This window comes from Mesoplodon mirus (genome assembly GCF_964341445.2).
Source record: "Mesoplodon mirus genome assembly, chromosome: 8".
In the NCBI taxonomy this organism is placed as follows: domain Eukaryota; kingdom Metazoa; phylum Chordata; class Mammalia; order Artiodactyla; family Ziphiidae; genus Mesoplodon; species Mesoplodon mirus.
Window position 1 is genome coordinate 73,786,425 of NC_138984.1, and position 24,921 is coordinate 73,811,345.

General features: G+C 38.3%; 1 protein-coding gene across 6 annotated transcripts in view; it reads left to right on the forward strand.

Annotated features, from left to right (window-relative positions):
- UPP2 (uridine phosphorylase 2) overlaps positions 1 to 24,921 on the forward strand; it is a 45,212-nt gene that overhangs the window by 3,806 nt on the left and 16,485 nt on the right. For 5 of the 6 annotated variants that reach the window (XR_014294836.1, XR_014294837.1, XM_082630319.1 and 2 more), the window contains exons 2-4: positions 1,821 to 1,938; positions 14,083 to 14,241; positions 21,645 to 21,759. Coding sequence is in view for 4 of the 6 variants with exons in the window: in XM_082630319.1 (XP_082486445.1) it covers positions 1,821 to 1,938; positions 14,083 to 14,241; positions 21,645 to 21,759 (392 nt within the window). In the remaining 2 variants the exon portion in view is untranslated. The remainder of the gene's footprint in view (positions 1 to 1,820; positions 1,939 to 14,082; positions 14,242 to 21,644; positions 21,760 to 24,921) is intronic. The other variant, XM_082630321.1, reaches the window with a different exon arrangement.

The window sequence follows — 24,921 nt, forward strand, 5'->3', positions numbered from 1 at the left end:
AGGGATGGATTATGAGTTTGGGATTAGCAGATGCAAACTAGTATATATAGAATGGATAAACAAGGTCCTACTGTACAGCACAGGGAACTATATTCAGGATCCTGGGATAAACCATAATGGAAAAGAATATGAAAAAGAATGTATGTATATGTATAAATGAATTACCTTGCTGTACAGCAGAAATTAACACAACATTGTAAATCAACTATACTACAACAAAATGAATTTTTTAAAAAAGAATGGCTTTAAGACCTTCTAGTTGTAGTCCTTTCTTTCTGGTAAGCTTGTCTTTCCATTGGCTTCTTAGTAATATCTCCACATTCTCTTCTGGGCATCTGGTAGAAGGAGGCTGCTGGAAAATAGAGTTTCTACATTGAAGTGTCCTCATTCTTACCTTACCTTCTGTTTTTAAGTCTTACTTTCCTTATTACAATAATTTTGTACTCTTATGGTTTCACATGATTACTAAAATTAGGTCTTTCACTTTATCACTTCCCCTTTCTCCAAGCTCTTTAGTCTCACTTCTTTTCCTTCATGCTTTTTCTTGAGCATTTCTTTTTTATAAGCTCTAAATCCTGTTTCTCTAGAACTCTGTGCCTGTTTATTCTTCCTTTTCCCCTATTATACCTACATTCAGTCTCTCCAGGATCCTACTCAGCTTTCTGTTTTGACCCCATCATCCTGCTTCACTTACTTCTCATTTAGATCTTCTAATGAAAAAAGATCATTTCATAGTATGTTAACAAAGAACCTCTTATTGGTCAGCAGGCTAATGCTGTTTAAAATGTCAGTGGCTTCTTGCTTAGTCCAAAACAGGCTGATGGAGTAAAGGACTGGTGTCTACTCTGCACATCCATTGAGAGAGAGAGGAAGAGAAACAAATTTGAGGGAGATACTGGTTTTTTAGGAGCCAGGCCTAGGAGTAGACACATCACTCCCACCCACATTCCAATGGCCAGAACTCAGTCATATGACCTCACTTTACTGCAAGAGAAGCTGGGAATGTGGTCTAGCAACGTGCCCAGGAGGAAAAAGAATTGGGGTTTGATGAACACATTGCGTTCTTTGCCACACCCTACATTTTCATGTCAGTCTCTCTAAAGCGAGTGCCTGTCAGGTCCTCCATGTTGGGAAGTATAAGAATGAGAGTTAGTTATTCTATGTTCATTGTACATCAGCTGTGTTACATTATCTCATTCAGGCCTTAGGCAATCTTGCAAAGCAGTTATTATTTTCACTATACCAATCTTACAGATGAGTAAGCCAAACATCAAAGATAAAATAATATACCCAAGGTTGCACAATTAGTATATGTATGGTTGAACTGGCAGGGGAATCCAGGCAGTCTGATTCCAGAGCCCAGTAGCTTATGTTACACAGCCTCTCTTTCGAAGAAAGAAAATAGCCACCAGGGCTGGACAGAATTGGGTAGAAATGACTGTTCTGTAATCTACTGTTGTATAATCTTGCACAAGTTTCTCAACTTCTGTAAGCCTTGGCTTCTTATGAATTATTAGTATTACTTACCTAATAGAATGGTCATGGGATTAAACGAGGTAATGTGTTTATTATATGCAGTTTTTATGACATTGTAGAATTTTCATGCTAATGCTATGCCTGGTACATAGTAAGTGCACAACAAATATTAGCCATTTTATTCATTATTATACCACATTGCTTCCTTACAAATCAATTAATCCTAAATGAAGGTTTTTGTCCAATATTTGGGCTAGTGGTTATCATAGGTGTAGACTGATATTTCCCTTTTGTGCGGTATCCCTCCAAATTCCTTTAGACCTTCTTTGTATTATTTTTTTCAGAAAAGGTTTTGTTCATGTTAAAAATCCTTACCTGGACTCTATGGATGAAGATGTTCTCTATCACTTGGATTTAGGAACAAAAACACACAACCTACCAGAAATGTTTGGGGATGTAAAGGTAAAAGTATTTCTAACTTTAGGAAAAACAATTGAGTTTCCTCTGGTGATATTTCTCCTTATTTTCCTAACATAAACTTTACACCTTTGGCTAGAGAAATGTCAGAGGTCCCAATAGGAACAAAAGCTGTGCTTGTTCTCTGAAACAATTTAGAATGTGTACATCATGAACAGTCATTTCCACCTTAACAAGATATAAAGGTTCCCAAACTAAATCTAATGCAAACATGGTTATTTGACTCTTCTGGTCCCTAGAGATAAATACAATTTTACTGACAATACTGCTGGGTGTTCAGAATTCATTACGATTCAGTTCACTCTTTAACATCTTCATTTATAGATGAACCTCACTAATTCTCATTTTATCAAATCATGAAATAACTCAACAAAACTAACAATACTATCTTATATCACTTCTTGAAAACAACCATTATTCAATATTTCATATTATTAAGATTTTTGTTATTTCATAATAAAATATTATGAAATAATCGTTTCTGGAATGCTACTAGGAAAATTTTATGTCAGTATTATTTATCTTAATATATATGTTAATTATAAAAATGGCTCATGTTCATTATTTAAAATTGGAAAAATATAAATAAGAACAAAGATTTTTATTTTTTAAATTAAATTTATTTTAATACAGCAGGTTCTTATTAGTTACCTATTTTATATATATTAGTGTATATATGTCAATCTCAATCTCCCAATTCATCCCACCACCACCACTCCCCCACTGACCCCAGCTGTCCCGCCTTAGTGTCCATACGTTTGTTCTCTACATCTGTGTCTCTATTTCTGCCTTGCAAACTGGTTCATCTGTACCATTTTTCTAGATTCCACATATATGCATTAATATACGATAGTTGTTTTTCTCTTTCTGACTTACTTCACTCTGTATGACAGTCTCTAGATCCATCCACGTTTCTACAAATGACCCAGTTTCATTCCTTTTATGGTTGAGTAATATTCCATTGAACATATGTACCACATCTTCTTTATCCATTCGTCTGTCAGTGGGCATTTAGGTTGCTTCCATGACCTGACTATTGTAAATAGTGCTGCAATGAACATTGGGGCGCATGTGTCTGTTTGAATTATGGCTTTCTCTGGGTATATGCCCAGTAGTGGGATTGCTGGGTCATATGGTAATTCTATTTTTAGTTTTTTAAGGAACCTCCACACTGTTCTCCATAGTGGCTGTATCAATTTACATTCCCACCAACAGGGCAAGAGGGTTCCCTTTTCTCCACACCCTCTCCAGCATTTGCTGTTTGTAGATTTTCTAATGATGCCCATTCTAACTGGTGTAATGTGATACCTCATTGCAGTTTTGATTTGCATTTCTCTAATAATTAGTGATGTTGAGCAGATTTTCATGTGCCTCTTGACCACCTGTATGTCTTCTTTGGAGAAATGTCTCTTTAGGTCTTCTGCCCATTTTTGGATTGGGTTGTTTGTTTTTTTTTAATATTGAGCTGCATGAGCTGTTTATATATTTTGGAGATTAATCCTTTGTCCATTGATTTGTCGGCAAATATTTTCTACCATTCTGAGGATTGTCTTTTCATCTTGTTAATGGTTTCCTTTGTTGTGCAAAAGCTTTGAAGTTTCATTACGTCCCATTTGTTTATTTTTGTTTTTATTTCCATTACTGTAGGAGGTGGATCAAAACAGATCCTGCTGTGATTTATGTCAAAGAGTGTTCTTCCTATGTTTTCCTCTAAGGGTTTTATAGTGTCCAGTCTTACATTTAGGTCTCTAATCCATTTGGAGTTTATTTTTGTGTATGGTGTTAGGGAGTGTTCTAATTTCATTCTTTTACATGTAGCTGTCCAGTTTTCCCAGCACTACTTATTGAAGAGACTGTCTTTTCTCCATTGTATATCCTTGCCCCCTTTGTCATGGATTAGTTGACCATATGTGCGTGGGTTTATTTCTGGGCTTTCTATCCTGTTCCATAGATCTATATTTCTGTTTTTGTGCCAGTACCATATTGTCTTGATTACTGAAGCTTTGTAGTATAGTCTGAAGTCAGGGAGTCTGATTCCTCCAGCTCTGTTTTTTTACCTCAAGATTACTTTGGCTATTTGGGGTCTTTGTGTGTCCACACAGATTTTAAGATTTTTGGTTCTAGTTCTGTAAAAAATGCCATTGGTAATTTGTTAGGGATTGCACTGAATCTGTAGATTGCTTTGGGTAGTAGAGTCATTTTTACAATATTGATTCTTCCAATCCAAGAACATGGTATATCTCTCTATCTGTTTGTATCAGCTTTAATTTCTTTCATCAGTGTCTTATAGTTTCCTGCAGACAGGTCTTTTGTTTCCCTAGGTATTTTATTCTTTATGTTGCAGTGGTGAATGGGATTGTTTCCTTAATTTCTCTGTCTGATCTTTCGTTGTTAGTGTATAGGAATGCAAGATATTTCTGTGCATTAATTTTTATTTATTTATTTATTTATTTGGCTGCGATGGGGTCTTTGTTGCTTTGCATGGCGTTTCTCTAGCTGCAGCGAGTGAAGGCTACTCTTTGCTGCGGGGCGTAGGCTTCTCATTGTGGTGGCTTCTCTTGTTGCAGAGCACGGGCTCGAGGTACGCAGGCTTCACTAGTTGTGGCATGCGGGCTCAGTAGTTGTGGCTTGCAGGCTCTAGAGTGCATGCTCAGTATTTGTGGCACACGGGCTTAATTGCTCCACGGCATGTGGGATCTTCCTGGACTAGGGCTCGAACCTGTGTCCCCTGCATTGGCAGGTAGATTCTTAACCACTGCGCCACCAGGGAAGTCCCTCTGTGCATTAATTTTGTATCCTGCAACTTTACCAAATTCATTGATTAGCTCTAGTAGTTTTCTGGTGGCATCCTTAGGATTATCTATGTACAGTATCATGTCATCTGCAAACAGTGACAGTTTTACTTCTTTTCCAATTTGCATTCCTTTTATTTCTTTTTCTTCTCTGATTGCCATGGCTAGGACTTCCAAACCTATGCTGAATAACAGTGGCGAGAGTGGACATCCTTGTCTTGTTCCTGATCTTAGAGTAAATGCTTTCAGTTTTTCACCATTGAGAATGATGTTTGCTGTGGGTTTGTCGTATATGGCCTTTATTGTGTTGAGGTAGGTTCCCTCTATGCCCTCTTTCTGGAGAGTTTTTATCATAAATGGGTGTTGAATGTTGTCAAAAGCTTTTTCTGCATCTACTGAGATGATCATATGGTTTTTATTCTCCAATTTGTTAATATGGTGTATCACACTGATTGACATTTTGTATATTGAAGAATCCTTGCATCCCTGGGATAAATCTCACTTGATCATGGTGTATGATCCTTTTAATGTGTTGTTGGATTCTGTTCGCCAGTATTTTGTTGAGGATTTTTGCATCTATATTCATCAGTGATATTGGTCTGTAACTTTCTTTTTTTGTAGTATCTTTGTCTGGTTTTGGAATCAGGGTGATGGTGGCCTCGTAGAATGAGTTTGGGAGTGTTCCTTCTTCTGCAATTTTTTGGAAGAGTTTGAGAAGGATGGGTGTTAGCTCTTCTCTAAATGTTTGATAGAATTCACCTGTGAAGTCATCTGGTCCTGGACTTTTGTTTGTTGGAAGATTTTTCATCCCATTTCAATCTGATTACTTGTGATTGGTTTGTTCATATTTTCTGTTTCTTCCTGGTTCAGTCTTGGAAGGTTATACCTCTCTAAGAATTTGTCCATTTCTTCCAGGTTGTCCATTTTATTGGCATAGAGTTGCTTGTAGTAGTCTCTTATGATGCTTTGTATTTCTGAGGTGTCCGTTGTAACTTCTCCTTTTTCATTGCTAACTTTATCGATTTAAGTCATCTCCCTATTTTTCTTGATGAGTCTAGCTAAAGGTTTATCAATTTTGTTTATCTTCTCAAAGAACCAGCTTTTAGTTTTATTGATCTTTGCTATTGTTTTCTTTGTTTCTATTTTTTTTTTCTGCTCTGACCTTTATGATTTCTTTCCCTCTGCTAACTTTGGGTTTTGTTTGTTCTTCTTTCTCTAGTTCCTTTAGGTGTAAGGTTAGATTATTTATTTGCGATTTTTCTTGTTTCTTGAGGTAGGATTGTATTGCCAAAAATTTCTCTCATAGGACTGCTTTTGCTGCACCCCATAGGTTTTGGGTCACCGTGTTTTCATTGTCACTTGTCTCTAGGTATTTTTTGATTTCCTCTTTGATTTCTTCAGTGATCTCTTGGTTATTTAGTAACGTATTGTTTAGCTTCCATGTGCTTGTGCTTTTTATGTTTTTTTCCGTGTAATTTATTTCTAATCTCATAGTGTTGTGGTCGGAAAAGACGCTTGATATAATTTCAGTTTTCTTAAATTTCCCGAGGCTTGATTTGTTACCCAAGATGTGATCTATCCTCGAGAATGTTCCGTGTGCATTTGAGAAGAAAGTGTAATATGCTGTTTTTGGATGGAATGTCCGATAATTATCAATTAAATCAATCTGGTCTTTGGTGTCTTTTAAAGCTTCTGTTTCCTTATTAATTTTCTTTTTTTAAACATCTTTATTGAAGTATAATTGCTTCAAAATGTTGTGTTAGTTTCTGCTGTATAACAAAGTGAATCAGCTGTACGTACACATATATCCCCATATCCCCTCCCTCTTGCGTCTCCCTCCCACCCTCCCTATCCCACCCCTCTAGGTGGTCACAAAGCACTGAGCTGGTCTCCCTGTGCTATGTGGTTGCTTAGCACTAGCTATCTGTTTTACATTTGGTAGTGTATATATGTCAATGCCCCTCTCTCACTTCGTCCCAGCTTACCCTTCCTCCTCCCCGTGTCCTCAAGTCCATGCTTATTAATTTTCTGTCTGCATGATATGTCCATTGGTGTAAGTGAGGTGTTAAAGTGCCCCACTATTATTGTGTTGCTGTTGATTTCCTCTTTTACAGCTGTTAGCATTTGCCTTATATATTGAGGTGCTTCTATGTTGGGTGCATATATATTTATAATTGTTATATCGTCTTCTTGGATTGATCCCTTGATCGTTATGTAGTGTCCTTCCTTGTCTCTTGTAACATTCTTTATTTTAAAGTCTACTTTATCTGATATGAGTATTGCTACTCCGGCTTTCTTTTGATTTCCATTTGCATGGAATATCTTTTTCCATCCCCTCACTTTCAGTCTGTATGTGTCCTTAGGTCTGAAGTGGTTGTCTGTAAACAGCATATATATAGGTCTTGTTTTTGTATCCATTCAGCGAGCCTATGTCTTTTGGTTGGAGCATTTAATCCATTCACATTTAAGTTAATTATCAATATGTATGTTCCTATTACCATTTTCTCAATTGTTTTGTATTTGTTTTTGTAGGTCCTTTTCTTCTCTTGTGTTTCCCACTTAGAGAAGTTCCTTTAGCATTTGTTGTAGAGATGGTTCACTGGTGCTGAATTCTCTTAGCTTTTGCTTGTCTGTAAAGCCTTTGATTTCTCTGTCAAATCTGAATGAGATCCTTGCTGGGTAGAGTAATCTTGGTTGTAGGTTCTCTCCTTTCATCACTTTAAATATATCGTGCCACTCCCTCTGGCTTGTAGAATTTCTGCTGAGAAATCAGCTGTTAATCTTATGGGAGTTCCTTTATATGTTATTTGTCATTTTTCCCTTGTTGCTTTTAACAATTTTTCTTTGTCTTTAATTTTTGTCAGTTTGATTACTATGTGTCTTGGCATGTTTCTCCTTGGGTTTATCCTGCCTGGGACTCTCTGCACTTCCTGGACTTGGGTGGCTATTTCCTTTCCCATGGTAGGGAATTTTCAACTATAATATCTTCAAACATTTTCTTGGGTCCTATCTCTCTCTCTTCTCCTTCTGGGACCCCTATAATGTGAATGTTGGTGTGTTTAATGTTGTCCCAGAGGTTGCTTAGGCTGTCTTCATTTCTTTTCATTCTTTTTTCTTTATTCTGTTCTGCAGCAGTGAATTCCACCACTCTGTCTTCCAGGTCACTTCTCAGTTATTCTGCTATTGATTCCTTCTAGTGTATTTTTCATTTAAGTTATTGTATTGTTCTTCTCTGTTTGTTTGTTCTTTAATTCTTCTAGGTCTTTGTTAAACATTTCTTGCATCTTCTCGATCTTTGCCTCCATTCTTTTTTCAAGGTCCTGTATCGTCTTCACTATCATTTTTCTGAATTCTTTTTCTGGAAGGTTGCCTATCTCCACTTCATTTAGATGTTTCTCTGGGGTTTTATCATTTTCCTTCATCTGATACATAATCCTCTGCCTTTTCATTTTGTCTATCATTCTGTGAATGTGGTTTTCTTTCCACAGGCTGCAGGATTGTAGTTCTTCTTGCTTTTGCTGTCTGTCCTCTGGTGGATGAGGCTATCTAAGAGGCCTGTGTAAGCTTCCTGATGGGAGGCACTGGTGGTGGGCAGAGCTGGGTGTTGCTCTGGTGGGCAGAGCTCAGTACAACTTTAATCCGCTTGTCTGCTGATGGGTGGGGCTGAGTTCCCTCCCTGTTGGTTGTTTGGCCTGAGCAGCTGAGCACTGGTGGCTATAGGCTGTTTGGTGGGGCTAATGGTGGACTCCGGGAGGGCTCATGCCAAGGAGTACTTCCCAGAACTTCTGCTTCCAGTGTCCTTGTCCCCACAGTGAGCCACAGCCACCCCCCACTTCTGCAGGAGACCCTCTAACACTAGCAGGTAGGTCTGGTTCAGTCTCCTGTGGGGTCACTGTTCCTTCCCTCTAGGTCTTGATGTGCACACTACTTTGTGTGTGTCCTCCAAGAGTGGAGTCTCTGTTTCCCCCAGTCCTGTCAAAGTCCTACAGTCAAATCCCACTAGCCTTCAAAGTCTGATTCTCTGGGAATTCCTCCTCCCGTTGCTGGACCCCCAGGTTGGGAAGCCTGACGTGGGGCTCAGAACCTTCACTCCAGTGGGTGGACTTCTGTGGTATAATTGTTCTCTGGTTTGTGAGTCACCCACTAGTGGTTATGGGATTTGATTTTATTGTGATTGCACCCCTACTTCCATCTCATTGAGGCTTCTCCTTTGTCTCTGGGTGTGGGGTATCTCTTTTGGTGAGTTCCTGTGCCTTCCTGTCAATGATTGTTCAGCAGTTAGTTGTGATTCCAGTGTTCTTGCAAGAGGGAGTGAGCGCATGTCCTTCTACTCTGCCACCTTGAACCAATCTAGAACAATGATTTTTAAAAATACGTCTAAAAAAAACCCCTACCAGCTAAACAAAGATTCCATCAACCTATTTTCTTTTCTTTCAGTTCTTTTTAACAAATAGATTTTTAAATAGTTGGAATTACATAACTTTACAGTCTGTGTTTTTCACTTAACTTTATGTCATTAACATTTCCCCATATTATAATGTTCTCTTTGAAACACATGGTTTATGGATGCCAAGTGCCTGTGCCATATATTACATAGTCTACTATTGACTTTAATGTTGAAGTATTTTCTATCATAAACAGCACTCAAATGGATATTTTTGTACCTATAATGTTTTAACATTTAAGTCTATTAAGATGATTTACAGAAATGGTCAAAGGGAATGAACTTAAAAAAATTTTTTTGTTTTCTAAAAGGCCTACACCTAATCACAGTCCCACCACTAGAGAATTGTGCAGTTTTCATCTGACTTTTATTCACTCCTTTAGCAATTACAAGAACACAAAGAAAAGCTCTCAGATCCACTATCTCAAATCTTCACATTCCCTCTTTTAGGTGGGTGTAGCAGATATTCATTTCCTCCATGAAACAAGGAAATTGAATTCAGAGTGGTCAAAAGTGGTTAACAAATTACACCATATAGTGGCAGAGCTAGGACTTGGACCAAATTCTTCTAAGTCCAATTTCCAGGGTTCTTGCCCACTGCACTAGCTGGGCTTTTTGAGTCATCGTAACTGAGAATAGTCCATTAATTGACAAGGGGCACTGAAGAAAGGGGAGGAAGAGGAGGAGGTGGTTAGCTAGACCAAGAAGGAGGAGGAGGAGAAGGAAGGAAAGGTGGCGGGGTGGGGAGGAGAAGAAATAAATCGATGATATTCATTAACAGTAGGGGCTACATTGCTCCCTCCCCCTCCCATCTCTCCTAGGGCACAGGTGTGATGGTGCGGGATGATCTGATGTGACCTGCCCATTTCCCTACTCCTCTGCAGTCAGTGGCTCTTTGCTCTTTCATGGCCTCCCTCAATCTTTTGCTTCATCTTTTCAGTGGAACCTCTTTTCCTACTGCTGTTTCTGATGTTTATGCTCCAAGAGTAAATTGATCAAGGCTGTCTTTGATACTCATTAATTGGACTTTACCTGAATTCAAATGTTAGGTTTGAGGTTCATGCTTCACAAAGACTTTTCCAGGACACTTACATAAGGATAATTCTGATTAATTAAATGATCTACCATAATTAATAAACTAACATGAACATCTAATTAATAACTAAAAAGACTGATGTTTTTGAGATAGAAAGTGATCTATTATTTACATATCTAGGTATCTGTCTCTCCTCTACCTGACTAGATTTTTATCAGCACTTATTCTCATACTTTGTCATAACCACTATCCAACCTTATAAGCTCATAATCCACCTGGCTGTGGACCATTTCAATAGATTCTCTCTTGGATAAAAAGACATGCTCTGGTTTAGAACCCATTTTTTTCTACCAGAGAACAACTCTATTGATTGGGCCATTTTGATGGATAGGAGGCAAAAGTGTGTGTGTGTGTGGGGGTGTAGATTGGGGAGCAGGTAACGTAGTTCCAAATGATCAGAATTGGCATTTAACCTATTCTTTATAGGCAACAGGTAAAGCCTGACTTATATTTATAGATGCCCTTCTAAGAAACTTGCCTCCTTCCAGTTACGTTCTTATCTTTGAATAAGAACATGCTAGGTTCAATTTCTTGACTCCCTTAAATCCCAGGGTAGCAATTCTAGCTAACAAGAGAGGACATAATCCATCAGTACCTGAAAACTCAGCCTTGTCTTCACAGAGATGATAATCATTATTAACAGCACTATCTTCAAAGAAAAGAACTCTGGGTGTGTAAAATTTTAAATCTTAAAGATTCTGACAACCATTCCTATTTTCTTCATTTTCTTACTTACTGTACTTAAAAGGTTTTGTTAGTTGCTACTTCAAAATATCAATGGCTTAACACAATGTACGTTTGTTTCTCACTCACACTGAGTACCAAGTGGGTGTTCCTGGTCAATCAGTGGCTTTCCTCCAACTGGTGATTAGGGACCCAGGCTCCTTCTATCTTGTTGCTCTGTCACCTTCAAGGAGTGCCTTGCAAAGTTTCACTGGCTGTCAGCACCCATTCAGCAGACAAACAGAAGACAATCTATAGGATCACCAATGGGAGATTTCTATGGGCTAGAACTGGAAGTGACACTCATCATTTCTGTTCACATTCTAGTAGCTGGAACTCAGGCATATGGCCTCATCTACCTGAAGAGGAGGCTGGGAAGTTGAGTTTAGTAGTGTGCCCAGAAAGAAGGGGGAACAGTTTTGGTAAACAGCTAATGTCTTTTGTCATATAGACTTGAATCAATCAATCAGTTGAAAAATATAGTGGAGTATCTTTAGAAGTTATCTACTCAAATTCAACCTCCAAATATATCTTTTATAAAATCACTAACTGGTACCCTCCAATCTCTCCCTAGAAATTTCAAGTAACATGGAAAAGCATTATCTTATAACACTATGTAATATGTATTTTAATTCTCTATACTCCTTTATTAACAGACAAGATACATATACTGCAGTAGGACCAGATAAATACAACATGGCAAAGCTAAGTCTTTCAAGACACTAGGCATATTTGAAAGTGAGTTCATTCTGGCAGTCTTTAGGCAAAGTCCTTAACATAGTTTTGTAATGCTTCAGACTCCTTATCAAGACATTTCTATCTTCTTTGATAAAACCAGGACAAATGATAATTTTTTGGGGGGGACATAAATCACAGAAAGTGTCACTTAAAGTCATTGTTTGTCAGTGGTCTTCAGACATATTTTACTCCTCGTCAAAGCAGCCAGACTGAAAATTGTGTCCAGAGGTGATATTTAGTAAGTCTGATTTAGAAGTAAGTCTTCAAGAACAAAAACGCTTTTGTCTACACTTATCATCTTTATGTCTCCAGAAACATTCAGAAATTCCTGTTGATTACAGCAATATCTACAGTTCAAAGAAGAATTCAAACCACAGGCTATTCCAACATCTGTTTTGGTTTTATGGTCAATCTGAATAGTTATAATTTACATTTACTGGCACCACACACTGAGGTTATTTTCAAACTACTGTATTTTGTAAAAAGGAAACAACAACAACAAAAATGACCTCCTTGTACTTGGATCTTGAGCCAAGTAACTATCCATATGAACAGAGGGGAAAATTTCACGAATAATCAATACTAATTAAAAAACTTACCTTAGACCATGGTCTTATCCTCTTTGCTACTCAGCCTTGATGGCTAACTTTCATTGCAGTTCATTACCAACTTTAGGCCCCAACAGAGAAACTCATCAGAAGACACAGAAAAGATAATAATGAGGGTAGAAGAGAGGCAGAGGGCCTGGATAAAAGGATAATTACATCCCACAATTGAGAATGAGGGTGGCACAGGAATTATTGCTAAACAAAATGCATCATGTAATGAGACCACCCAATACTCACAGTAAATTGTGAATCAGGCACCTAATTCTACAACCTCAGTTAGTTATTTCCTTAGGCAGATACTCTTTATCCTTGTGAGGGGCCTCACTGGCAATCCTTCTGAAGCTCTGCCTAACGCTGCCCACATCAGTCAGGCACTACCAGCTGCCTTTTCCTTACTGGATTTGAACTAGTTTCATTTGCACTAAATTCCACAAATACAGAAACAAATAAGCAAGCTCAAAAGCAGGGCCAGAAAATTGCTCTATGATATGAAAAATGGAAGTTGCCATTTGTTGACCACTCAGAAAGTGCCTGGCTTTGTCCCCCATCATGTTCAATCCCATCTTATCCTCACAAAAACCCTTTGAAGGATACTACGGGTTTTTTTTGTTTGTTTGTTTCTATTTTGGAGATGATAATCTGAGGCACGTAGAGATTACATGTATAACACTGAACAAACTAATCAGAGACAGGGTTGGGGTGCAAAGCCAGGTTTCTCTAACCTCAAAGGTTAGTCCTTTAACCACTGTGTTGCCTTATCTCTCTGACTTGGAGCCTCTTCAGTCTCTGTGCACCTCACTGCTCAGCTCAGATTTCAGAATGACTTTGCACCTGGCACCTTTCTGTGGTCTGTGCTTCCTCAGGTCTCTGACATCTGCTGCCACTCCTCCTCCCTACTGCTGAGCCCTGGTCCCCACCAGTCTGGCTGCTCATCCATGCTGCTCTTAGGCCATGCCCATCCTCTCTCTGACATCTACCTCTCCCATCCCTGGAACTGATGTACCCCTAAGAGGCTATTGCACAAGCAACCACCAGACAATTTTACTACCATATTTTATTAGATTTGACACCCTTGACCGCAATCCATATTGTAATTTCAGAGATGTTAAAATGTGAATAAGACAAAAATGAAACCAAATTATTGGAAATGAAGAAATACCGTAGTGAGATTTCTAGTCTACAATGATAAGGCTTGTTCCATGAAAATGTCTTCTGAATGAGAAGTTGGAAAGTCTTGATGTGCTTTCTTTAAAGCTTTAAATTAACATAGTATATTTTATAATAAAAACGTATGATTGGGAATGTGGAATCAGAAGACACATCTAAACTTGTAGTTCTCATGTTACGTATTTCCATGTCCTCATAATTGACACATTAAGCCTATAGCCCGCTAATGCCCAACAATAAGCTGCCTATATCCACTTAAGATGCTTCTTGATGTTCACCATGACAAAAACACCAGGAAACACCCACCTGAACAAAATCAACACTTACTTTGATTTTGTGATTATCTTTTTCATTACTAATTATGTGCATATACTATGTTTCTGGTTGCCTTATTTACCGGTTAATGATGCCAATTAGTTAACTCATGAACATAACCCATAACATCTACATATACCATTAAGAATATAATTGAAAAATAAAATAAAAACATTAAAGTTGAAAGCTGACCCTTGCTTTTTATCTCAGTTACTAAGGCAGGTCATTGTTTATTTTTATTAACAGTTTGTCTGTGTTGGTGGAAGCCCTAACAGAATGAAAGCATTTGCAGTGTTTATGCACAAGGAGCTCAGATTGGAAGACAGTGAAGAGGACGTCAAGAACATCTGCGCCGGGACTGACAGATATTGTATGTACAAAATTGGTCCCGTGCTCTCTATCAGTGTAAGTACTCAATGGCTGCACGTCACGTAGTCATCACAAGCTAGCAAAAGAAAGTGGGAACTTCCAAATACAGGAGTTCTTTTTCCCCTCCTGCTTTGCATTTTCACACAATAAATTAAGTGTCCAGGTGTGACATTCATAGTTGGAAAAAGTCCTAGGGGCAGAAAATAACATTCAGTGATACTTTGGTTTGCTTTATTAGTTACCACTTAGCTATGCATGTTAGGGGGAAAAAACCCTCAAAGCACACTTCCTCTCTTTAGTTTGTAACTGATTAGTAAGCCACCAGCAATTTTTTCTCCTCTACCCTTTATCCAGCTTTGGGAATGTTGGGCTTTTAGTACACAAGGGCCAATTTTCAGGATTACCCAAGTGGTGCCATTTAACACTGTAATAAGCTCACTGAAAAGCTGCTAATGCATTTCCATGGAGCTCTTGCAAACTGCTCTCCTGTATTTAGAACATGTTAACAGCTCTGGACACACAGTGTCCTGAGACAATATGAAAGTGGAATGACTTGCAATTTTAGGGAACACAGAGACCGTTTCCCTCTTGGACTCAGGATAGCATACACTTAGCAGAATGTACATGTGTGTGCACCCAGCTTGCCTTCCAAGTGGGTCTCTATGCCACAGGGCTGTATTCTGAAACAATAGCTCTGAGTCTGTACATATCTGGACACTGCAGCCCTCATAAGGGGCACAGCTAAGCATGCCAGGTGACAAGGGAAGAATCCACTGCAGAGATGTGATAATTCTAAGGAGCTGGATTATATGTGACTCCCGAACCAGGGAATAACTATCTATCAATTGCTCTATATTACGTGGAGATGGAAGGATGGATGATCATGGTTGGAAGCCTAGACTGAAGAAGGGAAAATTATGCAATACCAGTGGGACAGCCAAGTTGGTCTCCCCTCTGGGACAAAATACATGAAACCTGCTTTGGGCACACATGGGAGAATCCATTCGTTCATTTGTTCATTCAACAATTACAGAAAAGCTACATTAGAAAGAAACTGAGTATCCCCAGATCTTGGCACATTTTGTCTTGCTAACTTTTGCTTGACTTTTAGACTACAACTCTTTGACCTTTTTTTTGCACAATAAATGGGTAAGGACAGAAAAGTAAAATTTATAAAAATGTGAAACTATCATAAACAAGTAGTAAAACTTCAGAGTAAGATATAAAAACAGCAGTAGACTGATCCTGCTGTCCATCAGGGAAAAAGAACTGAAATATGCATCATGTCCAGAGGGGTCAGACAACTAGAAATGAGCCTCACTAGGCAGAAAGAGGATTTCCAGTTGGGACCACTTCTTTGAAAATTCTTCCTCTCCAGCAGCTGCTGAGGGGTGTGTGTGTGTGTGTGTGTGTGTGAGAGAGAGAGAGAGAGAGAGAGAGAGAAAGAGAGAGAGTCTAGCAGAAACATACAAGCCCATTTGTCATTTTATCACTGTGCCGCATATTAAGTGATAGTCATAAACCTATCAAATATCTGATTTAGGAGGAACCTAATACATTAAATAATGGTTCATTTTCTTAATATACAATTGAGGAAATGAGATTTAGAGAGTTTACTCATTAGTGGTAGAGTCCAGTCTTGTTAATCTTGGACATACATTTTTTTGATTAAGCAATGTTTTAAATTTTGATTAATTTAAAAAATACAGAAAAATGCAAATAAGGAACTGTAGCCATATTCAGAATTAGTGATATACATGTTTCCATCTTTTGTGTATGTATCTACCCATCTATCTGATTTCTTTCTTTCTCTTCCTTTTTTCTTTCCTTCCTTCCTTTCTTCCTTTCTCTTTTTCTTTCTTTCTTTCTCTCTCTCTTGCTTTCTTTTTTTCCTTCTTTGTCCTTCCATCAATCATCTATACTTGTATGTATGTATGTGGTATGTATGTATGTATATATCTCTCTTAAGTTTCCTTCAAATTTTCTCTATTCTTCAAATAGTCTGCTATAACAGCTGTTTTGTGTGTATTTCACGTATCAATTCAGATCGTTTTTTCTAATGTTTTGGTATTATTGTGTCAATGGGTGATGGAATATAAATTTTATTTGTTTCTCTTTGTTGATATTGTAGTTGCTTTTATTTAACTGATTAATTGCTGACTTTATTAGGGGCGTTTATCATTTTTACTTATTTTTTTTCCTTTAGCATTGTTCATTTTTTTTTGAATTTTATTTTTTTAAACAGCAGGTTCTTTTTTTTTTTTTTTTATTAGTTTCTGCTTTATAACAAAGTGAATCAGTCATACACATACATCTGTTCCCACATCCCTTCCCTCATGCATCTCCCTCCCTCCCACCCTCCTCATCCCACCCCTCCAGGCGGTCACAAAGCACCGAGCTGATCTCCCTGTGCCATGCGGCCGCTTCCCACCATCTATCTACCCCACGTTTGGTAGTGTATATATGTCCATGCCTCTCTTTCGCTTTGTCAGAGCTTACCCTTCCCCCTCCCCATATCCTCAAGTAGCAGGTTCTTATTAGTTATCTATTTTATGCATATTAGTGTATATGTGTCAATCCCAATCTCCCAATTCATCACACCACCACCTCCACCCCCGGCTGCTTTCCCCCCTTGGTGTCCATACGTTTGTTCTCTACATCTGTGTCTCTATTTCTGCCTTGCAAACCAGTTCATCTGTACCATTTTTCTAGATTCCACATAAATGCATTAATATACAATAGTTGTTTTTCTCTTTCTGACTTAGTTCACTCTGTATGACAGTCTCTAGATCCATCCACGTCTCTACAAATGACCCAATTTCATTCCTTTTAATGGCTGAGTAATACCCCATTGTATATATGTACTACATCTTCTTTATCCATTCATCTGTCAATGGGCATTTAGGTTGCTTCTATGACCTGGCTATTGTAAATAGTGCTGCAATGAACATTGGGGTGCATGTGTCTGTTTGAATTATGGCTTTCTCTGGGTATATGCCCAGTAGTGGGATTGCTGGGTCATATGGTAATTCTATTTTTAGTTTTTTAAGGAACCTCCATCCTGTTCTCCATAGTGGCTGCATCAATTTACATTCCCTAACAGTGCAGGAGGGTTCCCTTTTCTCCACCCTCTCCAGAATTTGTTGTTTGTAGATTTTCTGATGATGGCCATTCTGACCGGTATGAGGTGATACCTCATTGCAGTTTTGATTTGCATTTCTCTAATAATTAGTGATGTTGAGCAGCTTTTCATGTTCCTCTTGGCCATCTGCATATCTTGTTTGGAGAAATGTCTCTTTAGATTTTCTGCCCATTTTTGGATTGGGTTTGTTTTTTTAATATTGAGCTGCATGAGCTGTTTATATATTTTGGATATTAATCCTTTGTCCATTCATTCGTTTGCAAATATTTTCCCCCATTCTGAGGGTGGCCTTTTCGTCTTGTTTATAGTTTCCTTTGCTTTGCAAAAGCTTTTAAGTTTCATTAGGTCCCATTTGTTTATTTTTGCTTTTATTTCCATAAATAAAAGGAGGTGGGTCAAAAAAGATCTTGCTGTGGTTTATGTCAAAGAGTGTTCTTCCTATGTTTTCCACTAAGAGATTTATGGTGTCTGGTCTTACATTTAGGTCTTTAATCCATTTGGAGTTTATTTTTGTATATGGTGTTAGGGAGTGTTCTAATTTCATTCTTTTACATGTAGCTGTCCAGTTTTCCCAGCACCACTTATTGAAGAGACTGTCTTTTCTCCATTGTATATCCTTGCCTCCTTTGTCATAGATTAGTTGACCATATGTGTGTGGGTTTATCTCTGGGCTTTCTATCCTATTCCATTGATCTATATTTCTGTTTTTGTGACAGTACCATACTGTCTTGATTACTGAAGCTTTGTAGTATAGTCTGAAGTCAGGGAGTCTGATTCCTCCAGCTCCATTTTTTTCCCTGAAGATTACTTTGGCTATTCGGGGTCTTTTATGTCTCCATATAAATTTTAAGATTTTTTGTTCTAGTTCTGTAAAAAGTGCCATTGGTAATTTGATAGGGATTGCATTGAATCTGTAGATTGCTTTCGGTAGTAGAGTCATTTTCACAATATTGATTCTTCCAATCCAGGAACATGGTATATCTCTCCATCTGTTTGTGTCATCTTTGATTTATTTCATCAGTGTCTTACAGTTTTCTGAGTACAGGCCTTTTACCTCTTTAGGTAGGTTTATTCCTAGGTATTTTATTCTTTTTGTTGCAATGGTGAATGGGATTGTTTCCTTAATTTCTCTGTCTGATGTTTCATTGTTATTGTATAGGAATGCAAGAGATTTCTTGCATTAATTTTGTATCCTGTAATTTACCAAATTCATTGATTAGCTCTAGTAGTTTTCTGGTGGCATATTGAGGATTATCTATGTACAGTATCATGTCATCTGCAAACAGTGACAGTTTTACTTCTTCTTTTCCAATTTGTATTCCTTTTATTTCTTTTTCTTCTCTGATTGCCATGGCTAGAACTACCAAAACTATGTTGAATAATAGTGTCAAGAGTGGACATCCTTGTCTTGTTCCTGATCTTAGAGGAAATGGTTTCCGTTTTTCACCATCGAGAATGATGTTTGCTGGGGGTTTGTTGTATATGGCCTTTATTATATTGAGGTAGGTTCCCTCTAGGCTCACTTTCTGGAGAGTTTCCATCAATAAATTGGTGTTGAATGTTGTCAAAAGCTTTTTATGCATCTACTGAGATGATCATATGGTTTTTATTCTTCAATTTGTTAATATGGTGTATCACATTGATTGATTTTTTGTATATTGAAGAATCCTTGCATTCCTGGGATAAATCCCACTTGATCATGGTGTATGATCCTTTTAATGTGTTGTTGGATTCTGTTCGCCAGTATTTTGTTGAGGATTTTTGTATCTATATTCATCAGTGGTATTGGTCTGTAATTTTCTTTTTTTTGTAGTATCTTTGTCTGGTTTTGGAATCAGGGTGATGGTGGCCTCGTAGAATGAGTTTGGGAGTGTTCCTTCTGCAATTTTTTGGAAGAGTTTGAGAAGGATGGGTGTTAGCTCTTCTCTAGATGTTTGATAGAATTCACCTGTGAAGTCATCTGGTCCTGAACTTTTGTTTGTTGGAAGATTTTTCATCACAGTTTCAATTTGATTACTTGTGATTGGTTTGTTCATATTTTCTGTTTCTTCCTGGTTCAGTCTTGGAAGGTTACACCTTTCTAAGTATTTGTCCATTTCTTCCAGGTTGTCCATTTTATTGGCATAGAGTTGCTTGTAGTAGTCTCTTATGATGCTTTGTATTTCTGAGGTGTCCGTTATAACTTCTCCTTTTTCATTGCTAACTTTATCGATTTAAGTCATCTCCCTATTTTTCTTGATGAGTCTAGCTAAAGGTTTATCAATTTTGTTTATCTTCTCAAAGAACCAGCTTTTAGTTTTATTGATCTTTGCTGTTTTTTTCTTTGTTTCTATTTCATTTATTTCTGCTCTGACCTTTATGATTTCTTTCCCTCTGCTAACTTTGGGTTTTGTTTGTTCTTCTTTCTCTAGTTCCTTTAGGTGTAAGGTTAGATTATTTATTTGCGATTTTTCTTGTTTCTTGAGGTAGGATTGCATTGCTATAAACTTCCCTCTTAGGACTGCTTTTGCTGCACCCCATAGGTTTTCGCCTGTCGTGTTTTCACTGTCACTTGTCTCTAGGTATTTTTTGATTTTCTCTATGATTTCTTCAGTGATCTCTTGGTTATTTAGTAACGTATTGTTTAGCTTCCATGTGCTTGTGTTTTTTACATTTCTTTCCCTGTAATTTATTTCTAATCTCATAGTGTTGTGGTCGGAAAAGATTCTTGATATGATTTCAGTTTTCTTAAACTTCCTGAGGCTTGATTTGTGACCCAAGATGTGATCTATCCTGGAGAATGTTACCTGTGCACTTGAGAAGTATAATCTGCTGTTTTCAGATGGAATGTCCTAGAAATATCAATTAAATCTATGTGGTTTATTGTGTCATTTAAATCTGTGTTGTCTTATTAATTTTCTGTCTGGATGATATGTCGATTGGTGTAAGTGAGGTATTAAAGTCCCCCAGTATTATTGTGTTACTGAATCTTGGACATACAACTAATAGAGGTTTGATTGATATCCTCTAGGAGACTTACAATGCATTTGGAAGTCAGAACATGTTCCATGGCAACCAAAAATGGGAAACCCAGAGGTTCAAAGTTTCCATAGTTTAATATTCTTTTTTTTTTTTTTTTTTTTGCTGTACGCGGGCCTCTCACTGCTGTGGCCTCTCCCGTTGCGGAGCACAGGCTCCGGACACACAGGCTCCGCGGCCATGGCTCGCGGGCCCAGCCGCTCCGCGGCATGTGGGATCTTCCGGGATCGGGGCACGAACCCGTGTCCCCTGCATCGGCAGGCGGACTCTCAACCACTGCGCCACCAGGGAAGCCCTAGTTTAATATTCTTGATGGTGAGAAGAAGGAAACTCAGGTGAAAATATTGTGGTCATGCCTGTAATGGTTTTCTAGATTTGTTAATGAAGAATTAGTGTCAGCCATCACCTAACTGCCAAGATGCCCCTGGTGCTTTTCTGCACACAAAGTCTTTGTGCCCAAGAGTAGAATACTGAAGACCACATTTGACTCTCTCATGTTATATTAGGAATGAAATAGACACCAATTCTAAACTTAGCTCCAGCTACTACAGATTCCAGCATGAAGGATCCTTCTGGAGCGTTATTAGAACATATTGTAACCACCAGGAGCAGCCAAATCCTAAACCTGTGGTGACCCTTATTCTGTGACATTGATTCTACTCTTCCAAATGCTGAGGAAGACCAGAGTTTCAGTCATGATCTATATACTGAATGTGTATCCATTATATACTCCAAATTGTTAGGTGTAGATGTAACCCACATCTCTACCCTTGTGCCTTTCAGAGCTCAACAGAATTATCAACAAATGAACAAGGACACATGAGAGCAATGAAATGGATTTACTCTTTCATTTAGTATAGTGGAAAAGGACTAAGTACATGGTAGCCAAATCTATATTTCCTCAAAATCAAGTCAATCTTGCAGAGAGCTCTTTTTCAAAACTCACTGTGAAGAGCCCAGTGGGGAACTGAGAAATGGCACTGCCCTGACACACCAGTACACCACGCCATCCCCACCTTCTGCTCTTGACAATGAGGGCTGAACTCAGTTTAACTGACAGGGAGATGCCTCTCTTTGATCGTCACAGATGGACCCATCTATCAGCATGTCATATGGGCGTCGGTTAGAGCTGACTTACGTTTTCCTCAGCTATGGCAAAGTCATAATGATTATGTAAACTTACCTGAGGGCTGTTAACTTGTAATGAAGGAAGTAAATATGTCCTGTGTGTGTTATCATTCTGCAAGATGTATAATGACTTTCCCTTTTCTCTCCACAGCATGGCATGGGCATCCCCTCCATTTCTATTATGCTTCATGAACTCATTAAATTACTGTACCATGCCCGGTGCTGTGATGTTACCATTATCAGAATTGGTACATCAGGGGGAATAGGTGAGATGGATTGATTTATATACTATTAAATCCAAGTGGTTGTTCCATACAGGGTAAGCTGTTGGTGTGGTAACACACCAACGTACTCAGAGCCCAGAAGAAACCCAGATGGGCTAAAAAGTGTCAGGAGGCTGGGCTTGAGGCAATTGAGAAATTTAAATTTAAAGCAAAGTAAAAGAATTTAAGGAAATAGATGTGTATACAATCTTTCTCTTTTCCCCTGCATGGAAACCTGGAGTGAGACATCCCACTGCCCACTGCCCAGATGGACTTAGGTGTTCTTAAGGGGAGGAGTGGAAACTTGCTAGGAAATATGCTTTGAGGATAAGAGTAAGTTTTGAGGGTTTGAATAGATTTTGAAGCTTAAGAATTTTATAAGTGACAGAAATAAGTGCTTTCAAGTAAAAAAAATAAATCACTAAGACTTGCCTTGTTTAGCTAAGTAAGCAGACATCAATAGCTCTTAGGAAAACATTGCTTTTAGCTCATGTCAGTGACTACCCTTTTCTTGGCTGGGTCTTTTCCTCATCAACACAGCAGAAGAGATCAGGCCAGGCTTTTAGGGAAGAGTTGGGTGATGCTTCCTAAGGTTTGCTCAGAGCCTCCTCTCCTCCCTTCTTCCTTGGCTGGTCAGGCAGCTAGTCAGGAGCCTTGTTTATACATCCACCCTGGGCTGAGGTAAAGTTCTGTGGAGACCTTCTTCTTTTTCAACCTCTTCTTCAGGAGCAGATCTTGTGAGGGGATGATTCTACTATGTCACCAAATGCAAATACAGACAGGGCATTGTAACTGGAAAGGTTTGGTTGACCGAGTGACAGGACTGAATGAGAATTATAAAAAAAAAAAAAAAAAAGGCTGAGATTTTGGTCTTAGAATTACACAGGTGGCTGAGTCATGTTTCACTAGAAACAAACATGTTCAAAAATATCATGCCCTTTCCACAGCTGTGGTACAGGAATAAAGTCCAGCCAAGACCCTCACAGATGGATTAAAGAAGGACATCTATGGATGTCCACCCAGAAAGAGAAGGAGAATGTTAGTTAGCAATCATTATTAGATCAGGCATCCTTCTGGACTGTTGTTTATCCAATGTTATCCCAAATAAGCAATAGTAGCGAATGATGCATTTGGGGATGAAATGGATAACACTGTTATTAAGATTGCTCATAATTCTTGAGTTGTGGGATACAAGGATCTGTCTGCATAGCCCATGCCCATGCAATGTACCATCCTGACTGCTGTGGTTGCCCCTTGATATTAACAAGTGTCCAGTGTGGGCAAAGCAACCTGCTGACCATCCAGCTCATGGTCATGGATTCTAGGTCTTTTGTTTGATGGTAACATGATACATACAGCCCATGTAGCACAATGAAGGTCTATGAATTGTGGGAAATTAAAGCAATGTGCTGTTGTGGATTATCCATCATTTTGAAGTTCTGTTCTCATTAAGGACTCTTAGCTTATCAATAAGATGTGTTTGTTTTGTCTTAAAAACATTGATTTGGAGATGAAGGTGGTGCAGCTTGTTGGTTTTTTGTTTTTTGTTTTTTGCTTTTTTGCTGATCTTACCACTCTTTAGATGAGCCAACAAAACTTCATGATGATGAGGTACTCAAATAAATAGTGTCTTGGCCTTTAAGAGACTTTAACTGGGATATAAATGCTCTAATGCATCTAAGTATTAGGATGTCATGTGAATAACTTCATTTTTGATTTCCACATTTTCAACTTCCTTCTCCGTCACTTTCCTGTTTTTAGGACACTGTTAATAATTCAAGAAGATATTTGTTTGATTTCTTTAAAAAGTATCTGACTCACCGAGGCTCTATCATCAGAGCCTACCTTGGGTCTCTAGCTGGATCTTCTAAATTAACCCCATGTTGATCCACATTGGAATTTATTAAGAACCCAGAAGGATATGGCTATGCACTATGGTAGGGGTTGGTAAATTTTTTCTATACGAGGTCAGACAGTAAATATTTTAGGCTTTGCAGGCCATATGGTTTCTGTTGCAACTTCTCAACTCTGCCATTAGAGTGTGGAAGCAATCATAGAAAATATGCAAATGAGTGAATGTGGCTGTGTTCCAATAAATCTCTATTTACAAAGATGGGCTAGATCTGGTCCATGGATTGTAGTTTGCAGATCTCTGTCTATGGCATCTCTATGGAAACATTCACTCATTCAACAAATTTTTATTGAATACCTATAATGTGATAGGCATAATGCTACTGGGGAGACAACAGTGGACAGATACTGCTCTTGCCTTCATAGAGCCTATGTTTTATCAGGGCAATAGACAAACAAATGAGTAATTATAAAAAATGTGATGAATGTTAGGACAGAGAGAGTCTAGGGCCCTATCAATATATATCCCCTCATCCAGGCTCTAAACAGGAATCAGAACGGGTCAAAAACTAGGTCAAAAGCTGGGCCTGGGAAAATTGAATGTAATGTATCTGTGTTGCCTTTTAATTTTTTCCCCCTCTGTGGATTCAGGTCTTTTGAAGGAAGTGACTTAAGCTGACACCAGAAGAATGAGTTGAAGTTGGTCTGATGAAAGTGTGGGGGGGAGGATGAGGGAACACACCAGGCCAGGGGAATAACAGCTGGCAGAAAATGGTTTCTCAAGTCCCTGAGACTTGAGTTCCTGAGTCCCAGGAGCAAGCCAGACTTTGTAGCAATGGAAGGTCAGCCAAGAGGCCTAATTTACATGGGATGGGAGAGGGGAGGAGGGAATGTATGTAATGAGAATCAAAAGGAAGAGAGGACAGAGATGCAAGGAAATTATAGTAATCAAGGAGTTGCAGAGAAGATTAAATATCAAGTAGTCACATCACTTTATGAAAACTACTTTCTGGCAGCCTCATTTAGTTTATTCCTGACCGACTTTATTCAAATTTGAACCTGAAGGCCAGTACTAATTTGCATGTCCAAGAGTCATGTTTGTCTTGAAATTTAAACCCCATCACATTGTAAATGTGAATCTGGAAAGCAAGCAAATGTAAATGCCTGTTTGGAATGTTATTATTTAATTGCATTTGGAAAAGAAAATAATTTAAAAGATGAAAATGGGGAGAATCATTAGCAACTAGCATTAATTAATGTTGGCAGAAGAGATTACATACTATGTGTCAAAAGTAAACCTAAGTGACATTCTTC